The 10,774-nt window shown below is 45.4% G+C and overlaps 1 protein-coding gene and 1 long non-coding RNA gene across 2 annotated transcripts; one reads left to right on the top strand and one right to left on the bottom strand.

Moving 5' to 3' along the window:
* Positions 1 to 3,406: 3,406 nt before the first annotated feature.
* On the bottom strand, positions 3,407 to 10,546 carry LOC122363579 (superoxide dismutase [Mn], mitochondrial-like). The gene is made up of 5 exons (XM_043333034.1): positions 10,268 to 10,546; positions 5,037 to 5,239; positions 4,493 to 4,609; positions 3,997 to 4,176; positions 3,407 to 3,868 (listed from the first exon to the last, which is right to left on the bottom strand). The coding sequence occupies exons 1-5, from the start codon at positions 10,300 to 10,302 to the stop codon at positions 3,723 to 3,725; spliced, it is 681 nt and encodes a 226-aa protein (XP_043188969.1). The 5' UTR covers positions 10,303 to 10,546; the 3' UTR covers positions 3,407 to 3,722.
* LOC122363580 lies at positions 7,030 to 9,214 on the top strand. The gene is made up of 2 exons (XR_006253390.1): positions 7,030 to 7,232; positions 8,205 to 9,214. It is a non-coding gene; the product is annotated as an uncharacterized LOC122363580 (long non-coding RNA).
* Positions 10,547 to 10,774: the final 228 nt, after the last annotated feature.

Here is a 10,774-nt window from a genome sequence, read left to right as displayed (position 1 = left end):
TACGCCTCAATCGCCGGCCAGCGCAGCATAGGCATCTTTGTTATCTACGTTGTTTGCGCCTGCAGTAATACTGTACCGCAATAACCATTATCTTCATCTTTCACCCATAGATGGCAGTAGCAAAGCGCCTGCATCTATGCTGTGCCGCAGTGCTCCTACAATACGAGCTGAGCAATGAGCATTGAGCAAGCAAGTGATATTGAAATCATTAGCGGCGGAACGAGGGGGGCACCGGGGCACCGTGCCCCCTTTTGATTTTGGCATTTTAACATAGCCCTTTCCATGCAACGCCCATAGGGCGTTGCATGGAAAGAATGGGACCAAAAGTCGGCAGTGCCCCCCTTTAATTGAAGGTGTTCTGCCGCCACTGATTGAAATTCCGAGGTAGAGGTACTCTACGTATATACTGTTGCTCTTATCAATCGCTGCACGTTTTAAACCGATTGTTCAGTCTGTGTACCTATGACGGGAACTATAACTTTTCCTAAGGTAATGTCACTTGGACGTAACCTGATGACCTAACCTTGAGTGACATAAGTCTGAAAGTTACGCAGCATGTGTGAAAAAGATGTATGAAAAGGTGTGCAAAAAACGGCGGCGCTACACAACGCCGTTTTCGAGATATTTACATAAATCCTCATAGAGTGTCCAAGCATCCCACCGCCCGGCGCGGATAATTTTTTGCACGTGCAGAGCGCACCTTTGGGGGCCACCAGGAGATGGATATGCTCAATAACTATGCTGGAATGCATTCTGGGTGGCCTGTGTAAAATTTGGACTTTGAGCTTGCCAGCGCTACCCGCCCTACCCCCATATGTGACACCTGGAGTGCAACATCAAAAGGTTTGCACGTGCACAGCACGTGCACCGTGTACCCCAGCACGCCTATTTGTACAGCACCTTAAAGCGCGTGTCCAGTAGTGTCAGTGTGCCAAATTTGGTGTGCCTAGGTCAAGGTTTTCCGGAATCGGAGGATGCCTCCTCAAAACATGTTTTTCGCCACTGCCCACTAGCGCGTGCATTCCGCACCCCCTGATGCCGAGCATACCATATGTTAGTGGTCGAACACTGGGACATGTGACCTGTGAGTTTAGCACCTGTGCCGCCCTTCGTTTGATTTGAGGCGTCGCTTAAAGGTTTTTGCCCTTTGTAAGTTTGTCGGCACGTGGCACGCGCCATGTGACACCGGGTGACATGTGACATCCATCATCACCTGCCTCAAGAAATTACCCGTCGAACGGTACCACCAGCATCTCGATCCGATCATCCGTTTGGACGCAATTCTAATTGTATTGGCTCGATGACCTTCCAGAGCACGGTTTTTTGGCAACGTAAAATGGCGCCTTGTCGGCTTCACCTGAATGGAGGTGGTTGCGGGTCCAGTTTATTTATGTTACGGGTCATATGCTAACTTGAGCAGTATGCAAACTACCCGGGCAGTATGCATACTACCCAACAGCCCGGGCAGTATGCATACCGCCCGGGTAGTATGCATACTACCCGACCCCTTGGGCAGTATGCATACCGCCCGGGCAGTATGCATACCTCCCGGGTAGTATGCATACTACCCACGATTCTTCTCACGGGCAAGATGTTTACTCGGGCAGTATGTTGACCACACTTCGTGAGGCTTGCTAATGCAATAACTCGCGTATATATGTGAATGACAAATGTTTTAACCTTTCAGGTTCCACCTAAACCGTAAATAATGGTCTTATAACCAGCACCATTGAGTTGGAAAGGGAAAAAATTGTTCATAAATCATACATCGCACAACCCTAGTAGAGTTGGGTTCATGTGCTGACCCTTGGTGACCTAACCTGTGACCTGACCTGGTATTATCAGTGACATCCAATAGCAACATATGTACTAGGCAACTTACATCCTATCGCTGATTTTCGACAAAATGCGCCTTGGCCTCTGCCCCCCCCCCCCCCCCCGATGCCATACGCGCCACCTCTCTCAGTGAGAGAGGGTCGCCATCCGGAATGTTATCCAATCGGGAACAATTAAATGACAATGGGCGCCTCAGATGCCTTCGTTTGCTGAATTGGCCAAGGAACTGCGAGTGCAATTGTGTTCCGGAAGTGAGGTGACTTTTCAAAATTTACTTTGGTGAGTTTTCCTCAGAACTTGCAACGTCATGTAAATGATTTCATGCAGCACTAGGTATTGAAATCGTAATAACCAGGGCTGCGGAGTCGGAGTCGGAGTCGGAGTCGGAGTCGGAGTCGGTCGGAGTCGACAGTTTTACCCGGAGTCGGAGTCGGAAATGGAGTTGCCAAAATCTTACCGACTCCGACTCCCCAATCGGAGTTAACGCTGCATGGCTCAACGTCATGCCCTGCACCTGTTTGCTTGACGACACTACGCTCGTTGACCTTTAAAAATCAGACTTTGTTCAAAAAAGGCAAAATTCTTGTTTTGGACAAGCGTTTTCGGCGAGCGATACAGAAGATCGCCAAAGCATAGGTACTTTTAATTAATTCTGCATGTTATTTATAACGTGTATTTGCAATGCAAGGCCTTAGGTCTCAAAAAGATCGTGTCAGGCAAAATAAAAACATATCCACTTGGAACTTCATTTATCAAGACATGAATTTTTAGAGAAACATCGGGAGTCGGAGCTGGAGTCGGAGTCGGAGTCGGAGTCGATTTTTGAAGCTGGAGTCGTGAGTCGGAGGGAGTCACCCGAAAATCCATCGACTCCGCAGCCCTGCCCCTGGTAATAACGCCCTCATACGGTCAAGGTGCCAAACCTAAGCAACCAAATGAGCTGACACTATGTCGTCGTTTCATTTCACTCAGTTCACGCTTCATAATGACAATGACTTGTTGGCTTGTGGTTATTCAACAATGGATTTGGGAAAAAGTAATTTCAACACTTTATTCCAATCCTCATTCCATCCTACGATCGAGCAATCACGTTTGACGGCAAAAATTATTCTCGGTTGATCTATTGCCTAGAGAGCCATTTATATTCTTAATGTGGACATGGATTACACTCGGAAAGCGGGCAGTATGCAAACTGCCCAAGCTTTTGGGCGGTATGCATACTGCCCGGGCTGTTGGGTAGTATGCATACTGCCCGGGTAGTTTGCATACTGCCCAAGTTAGCATATGACCCGTAACATTTATACGTCCGTGGCCGAAGCCTTTGACCAATTGCCTTCAACATTATGCCTTTAATCCAAAAAGCTTCCTAATCCAAATCCAAACGCTCGCGCTAATGCTAAAGGCATACTTCGGCATATGCTAAAAGTGCATTTAAGTGTTGTTGCAGGCGCGTCTTTCATCGACTGCACGACTACCTTTCATGACGCGTTCCTTTGGGAAAACATTGCGCGTGATATATCATTGAACTGCATACTAGATATCACTCAAAAATCATAACAACAGATGGAAGTAGCAAGGTCAGCATAATATATTGTCCAGAATACCAATGTCAGCCCAAATCCCAGCAATCACTGTCCAAATGCAAAATGCTTTAGAAGCTAACGAACACTCCGGCATCTGACGCCTCATACAGGCCCGACCAAAGCCCTGTTCAGACTGACTTCAATGACTGAAATATCGCATAGTCCGTACAAAACAATTCATTATCGAGCGCTGTCACCAACCACAAACATTAACCAAAAATAGTGACGACTACCGGCGCACAACCACGGCACAACTCGGCAGGGTGGCGCCATCTACCGCATACACGAGACAGGAGCTGCCATTTACTTCTGGGCCGCCGACAGCCGACCGGCCACGTCTTTCCAGTTGGCAACCTTGTAGATCGCGTTGACGTAGTCGGGTCGCACGTTCTTGTACTGCAGGTAGTAGGCGTGCTCCCAGACATCAATGCCGAACAGAGGGACCAGACCTGTCGCAAATAAGAGCATCAGACATATATTAGACCCAAACTCGTGAAGGACGGAACATCACACGCCACACTATCACGTCGTCCGCAAAACCAGCCATCGATCAGCCTCTGCCAGCCGGCCGACTCACCGGTGGTGGCCTGCAGCGGGTCCTGGTTGGCGCACGTGGCCACGCGCAGGCGTCCGGTCTCCTTGTCGTAGCCGAGCCAGCCCCATCCGGAGCCCTGGACAGCCACGGTGGCGGCCGACAGGCGCTGCTTCAGTGCCTCGAAACTGCCGAAGTCGCGCTGGATTGCTGCCATCAGCTCGCCTGAAGCAGTAGTGACACACATCGGTGGTCAGGGATCCTCAGCGAGGAAAGGTGTCCATGCAATATGTGACGTTTATGTAGCACGCAATACACGACACATTTTTTATGACGGGACAGGCCGCTGATACCACTGCATGCAGCAAACCTATGCCGTGCTGTACAACATGCACGGGTCAACATAACACAGGCACGACTTTATAGAATATGATCGACATTAGCTACGTCCTCCCCAGTTCACAGTCGGATTACCGGGCCTACCCCTCGGGGCGAGCCCGCCACTGGACCAACTCTCGAGCCCGCCAGTCACTGGACTTACCCTCGGGCTCACCGCTGCCGCCCGGGCAGAGGTTTTGCCAGAAGATCGAGTGATTGATGTGTCCGCCGCCGTTGAACTTCAGAGCTCCTTGCAGGGAAATGATGGTGCTCGTGTCGTCTGCAGGCATTCATAAATGTGATTACATGTGACTGCACCATGCCGATTCACACAAAGTCGTACCTCAAACTCTTTAGTGCCCTGACTCGTACACAGCAGGCAAAAAAGTGAAGGGCGACAGCGCCCAATGCTATCGCGTATCGGGCCAAGATATTCAGTCCTTGGTCCTACGAAGGTGGTCATGAAATCTAGGCAACACTTCCTAGCTGCAAAACAAAAAGCAAACAAAAACAGGAAAGCAAAGTGTAACACACATCACAACATACATAAATTGGACATCGAATGTCTTAAAATTAATATATCTGATTTCACAAAAAAAAGATATTGTCATCAGCGTGTAACATCGGTACCCTAATAAGAACAAAAAGTTTGGCCACATTACCGCACGATTTCGCCCACCAGCCCCCTCCACCACCCGTTCACTGACTTTTGGCGACGGCCTCGGCCAGTTTCTCCTCTGCCACGTTGAGGTTGTTGACGTAGGTCTGGTGGTGTTTCGAGTGGTGCAGCTGCATAATCTCGGCGCTGATGACGGGCTCCAGGGCGCCGTAGTCGTACGGCAGGTCAGGCAGGGTGTGCGCCAGCCGCGTCGCCGGCCACGAGCTGGCCGCACAGCGTGCGGCGCCCAGCCTGGCGGGCAGAGAGGGGTCGGGTCAGGGTGCTGACGCTGAGCGTGTAAGTCACGGTGTTGGATAGGTCAGGGTGATGGACTCGACTGGCCAGGTCAGGGCGCTGGACATCTCAGAGCACTGGACTAGACCAGTCGGGGCAGTGGGCCAGTCGAGTCACTGAGCAGGTTAAAGCTCTGAATAGGTAAGACATTGGGCAACTGTTGGGTATCCCAGCTGATAAGGATGATGGGACCAATGTAGTGTGCTAATGCTGCAAGTACACAGCTCAGGGCATGGGTGCTGTGCAGGTGTTTATCTCCATTTGGGCTCCATTGGATGTCATTGTATACCCACTGAAATCACACAATAATGATGTTAATGCACATAATGACCTAAGGGGCCTGTCCTGTGTTACACTCAGGACCTATAAACCTAGAAATTAGCATTACACTTGCAGCAGGTAGCAGGTAGGTACATTTGAGGGTATTTCAACAAAGAAAGAGCATTAACCAGTCCAGTTATGATTCAATTTATGGATAGAACAGTAAGATAAAAATATCATGTTTCACTGCATTCTTATTGAATGGAGAAATAATTATCTAAGTATCTAATTATTTTCATATTTTGGTGTTATATTATTGAGATTCTAGCAAGTAGCATGGTAGGTGTAGTAAATATAAAGTGGGTATCAAATTGGGTTAGGTAAAGTTTGATAGTAGGTATTTGTTATGTGAGACATTTTAAAAATTGAGCTGAGTAGGTCAAACTGATTATGCAGCAAATATCTGACATGTAATCACCTGCCATGGCATTGGTTCTGAAGTGGTGGCAGTCAGTGTCACATGTTAAGTGACTCTTCTCTCAATGGCATTTCATTTCTTGTATTGTAGGGGGTTTAAGTGGTTTGTATGGGGTATTGTATGGGGTCTCCTCTTGTCAATTTTGATTTATAGTCAATGAAAATACGCCTTAGTGTTTATCATCCAGACATGTGCATGGATCCATGAAAATTAATCTGGGATCTGATCCCACAGATCCTGATCTCAGATCTGAAGGTATCATATATCAACTCTTTAATTTATCCAGAGATCTATAGGGATCAAAGTTCTGAGTCTTTTTTTTTTTGCTTGAGATCCAGTAAGATCAAAGAACCTTACTCATTTTTGTCAAAACAGAAATAAAAAAATACTCAAATGTAACTCACAGATGTCATTCTGTTTAAGTGATTTTATGTGATTGCGAGAAATAATCCATGGTTTTGTGGCACATATTCATTCACATAGAAACACTTGGAAACCTGGTTTTCAATGTTGAATTTGGTGGAATCCTGTAAGACCATAGATCCAAGATGAATTTTTCATGCCAGATCTGGTGGGATCATAGATCCTAACCTGCACTTTGCTTCAAGATCCACTGAGATCATTGATCCATCACGCGGAACCATGCGTCTGCTATCATCCTTCAATTCCTGAATACAGTTGGGCAAACTAGGCGGCGTGAATCAAAATATGGAGGCATCAAAATATTGATTCTAGTGGGCGGAGCTTTGACCATATATGGGCATAGAATCAATATTTTGATTCAATTTGGGACGTTCCCACCTTCAGACGACCCGTTACGGCGGAAATAACCCCCATGACGGCGAGATTTTTCGCCAAGTCAATACAAAAAACTTCCCCGCTTCAATTTTTCGCTGCATGGCTATCAGCCGTTTGTCGCGCGTACCTTTACGGATGGCATAAAGATTTTGCCGCCATAATTCAACAAAAACGTGCTGTTAAAACTTGCTCTGTTTATCATTAACGACGAGCCTTTGTCATTTTTTCATAATTTTGTCTAAAAGAAAATAAAAAATGCGTTATTTAGTTGTATAATTCATTTATAAGAAATATTCTTTTTCTTTGTATCTAGCCACGATTTCCGGTTCCCGCCATTTCGCGCCGGCGTCGTGGGTGTTTGGATGCAACGTAGTGCTCCCGGTTTTATTTTGTTTAAGCGACCTTTTCTGAAGTGTAAGTAACAATGGATCACATTTTAAGATACTTTGAAGTGTGTTTTTCAATTTCAGGCATGTGATCTTAACGTTTCTTACCGAAAACTCGTTTTAAGAGATGGTTTTAGGAACATGGCGCGGTAGCGACGTCAGCGGCGCGGGACGCCTTCTCACTTTTCTGTTGTCTTTTTAAGCTATATTTTTTTGAAAATGATGTCTTAGGTGTAGTATTTCAGTGAAATATGATGTCCTTTAAAAGTTACGGTATAAATTAGTTACAAGAAGCCTAATGTTTTGTCTCACATGATAGAATTGTTGGGTGGACTCATGAAATGGGGGCAGTGCATGTCCAGTATTTTACATAATTTGGATGTTTTAGCCTCTGCTTGTGTCTCACTCACCCAATTGTTGCTACAACTTTAATTTGTAAGTGCAACAAAAGCAAGTTGCTGAATGGTGTAAGCCATATTTACATTATGCGTGATCTTCAAGAAAATTATGTGTCTAATGTACGTCAGTCCAGGGAATGCTGGATAGTTAATTTTCAGGATTGTCCATGCCAAAGTTAATTTTAGAGGCCAGTTTTATCAACACAAATAGTTGCATGCTGGAATTTTTTGCCTAAAGACTGCTTCACATATGGAGCGTTACATGATGGGCACGTAAACGGATAGGGCTGTACCGTTCATGCTCTGTATGTGAAGTAACTTTAAGACAAAAAAAAATCCGGCAGCCACCTATTTTTCTGTTGGTACAACTGGCCTCAGATCTACTTTTTTGGCAGAATTTATATAACTGCATGAGATGACAGTTGTTGGCGCACCTGGTGACGTTCAGTGGAAATTTAAGTGACATTAAGTATTTAATTTTTTATTGAATATATTCTAAAATTAATAGTTGCTGAACGAATAGAATAATAACACATATAGTTTCCCAATTTATTGTCCACAAATGTCCTAATTATTGTGTTCTGTTCTGTTGTTTGCTGCAGGTCAACCAAGGCTCAAACACTGGTCGTTGCGGGGATCAGCTTCAGAGGGTCAAGGATGGCGTCTTGAATCGCTGTTCAGTCGACAGGCAACTGTATGACAACGCCATCCCTGTCAACCAGAGCGTCGACCGAAGAAGGGCGGCGTTGCGCGGACCTGGCCGCACCCGACCAACCGGTGGAGTACCTGACTCGGGCTGGGCGGAGACTACCTACATCACGACCTTTTGAACTTTGATCTCGTAGCGAGAAACAATATGACGTAAGGAAGTGTGTATGTGGCTGGCGGGGCCGAGGGTGAAATGCGCCACGTGTTTATCCTGCCGGATGACGACAGCGTCACCAACCTGTCAAAGAACGAGCTGGTGCAGCGCGTGATGACTGCTATCTCGTCCCTAGAACCGGAGTAGAAAAACGTGCGCATAGCCCAAATGAAGCGAACCAAAACACAGACAGGACTGATAGCTTTTCGGTCGAGAATGTTCTGAAGATGCTGATCAGTAGACCAATTGGTGACCGTTTTCGGTGGTAATATGGGATCTTGTGGTGTTCCAAAGCGACCTGCTTTGGGTGTGGACATAAGTGGCTCAACCTGACAGGATTGATGTTTTAGGTAGCCGTGCTAATCATAAACCCTATATTGAGTGTATCTGTACAAATTTTGTTTATATTTATTTCATGTATTTGATTCGAAACCGAAAATTGCTCTTTGTAATTAGGCAACATCGAGACGTTGAGGTCATTCTCCAGACGTTTATTTGTTTTTCTTACCTGTCCACGGTATGTCTTATTGGTTAGGTCTCAGTTTCAAATATTATTAACTGCATGTTTTGCAAATACGTAGCCATATTGAATAAGAGACGTGTCCTAAAAGTGAGTATTGCTTTGCATGGGATGTGAGCATCAACGACAGGGCTTTGTGATGGCAAACGTGTGGCAATTGCAGGGATCTTTGTGAAATGTGTTATGAATATCATCGTATTATTTGCGAATGCAAATACATCCGTGTATCATATTTTCATTCAAATTGTGCAATTTGTGCAACGGGCTTGAGTATATTGTTCGGCGAAATATCTCTTACTGTACTCCACAGAAATGGGACGGGACACAGATGCGTAGAAACACATTCATGAACACGTGAAAGACGATAAGTTAACTTTTTTTTACTCAAAATCAATGCTACAAAGCAGGGATGTGGAGCCGTGAAAATGTCAGACGGCTTCGGCTCCGGAGGAAAAAATCAGCTCCAGCTCCGGCTCCGGCTCCGAGTAAAATGGTCGGGCTTCGGTTCCGGCTCCGACTCAGTACAACCCCTATACAAAGGTCAGCACGGCTCCCTTCACGCATTCCCTCGAAGGCTTGCAGCTTTGAGCAGGGAGCTAGGGTGAGTGCTGAAAATCCCTGGTCTACCGTGGGAATAAGGTCTAGAAAAAAATTACACGATCCTGTGCTGATAATATCTTCATGAATTTATTGAATTTGCATTATTTGCACACAAGAAACGTTCCATAAATCAATTTGAAGAGTGAAGTACATCTGCAGAAAGTCAGTTCGCAGAATCAATATATTGATAGACCAGCTGATTTCAGAATCAAAATAATGATTAGCCAGCTGTTTGCGGAATCAAAATATTGATTCTCGCCGGGATTAGCCGCCGTGATGAATCAATATCTTGATTATTTTCAAGACGCTTTCCTAAACTAACCTAAGAGGTTAGGGCTATTGTTTCGTGCCTGGCGGGTAGCTTCAACGTTGCTCTTCATTTTGTGAAGAAACTATCTTGAAATTGTAGCCGGTTGCTGAAGAATTGACGTTTCTGTGATGGTCTGCACGTATGCCCATATATGGTCAAAGCTCCGCCCACTAGAATCAATATTTTGATGCCTCCATATTTTGATTCCCGCCGCCTAGTTTGCCCAACTGAATACAAAAAGAGTATTAAATCTTTGGCATGGTAAAGTGAAAATTATTACATTATTGCCAATACAATATTCAACTTACAACAATGAGTTACGCCCCGAGATGTCAACTCAAACATACAATTCATATAACCTCATACGACCTACCTAGTGACTGAGGAAAGAGCTCGGTGCATGGCCATTACTTGCTGTCTTGTGCGTCCCCAACTTATGAGGAATGGTCCACCCAAATTTAACTTCTAGAGTTCAAATGAAATCAAGCGAAGACGAAAATGAGAAAAGAATGGTCTCAACGCCACAGCCGGGTGAAGCGCAGTCGCCCTCTGTAGCCTTGCGTAATCGACTCAAACAGTCTTGAGGATGTGTTCAATTCAATCGTTGGTAGGCATTAGTCCTGCTCAAGGTCGATGAAGCTGAGGCGTTTTTGCCTGAGTCTTCATCATTAAAACGTCACAAAAGCATTTTGATTTGACAAGAAAAGATTTTCGAAAAAGACGTTTACCTACATAGAACGATTGCACTTTTACCTCAGTCTGGATGACATTGAAAAAAGTGTTTTCATTATTAATTAGTTGACTTTACTTTCGAACACATGAGTATGTCTTATCTGCGCAGTATATGCAACAGAATAAATCAGCTGACTTTTCAGTTATT

This window comes from Amphibalanus amphitrite, unplaced genomic scaffold (assembly GCF_019059575.1).
Source record: "Amphibalanus amphitrite isolate SeventyFive unplaced genomic scaffold, NRLGWU_Aamphi_draft 000628F_arrow, whole genome shotgun sequence".
In the NCBI taxonomy this organism is placed as follows: Eukaryota; Metazoa; Arthropoda; class Thecostraca; order Balanomorpha; family Balanidae; genus Amphibalanus; species Amphibalanus amphitrite.
Note: the sequence above shows the minus strand (reverse complement) of the source record. Positions and strands in the feature narration are given on the sequence as shown.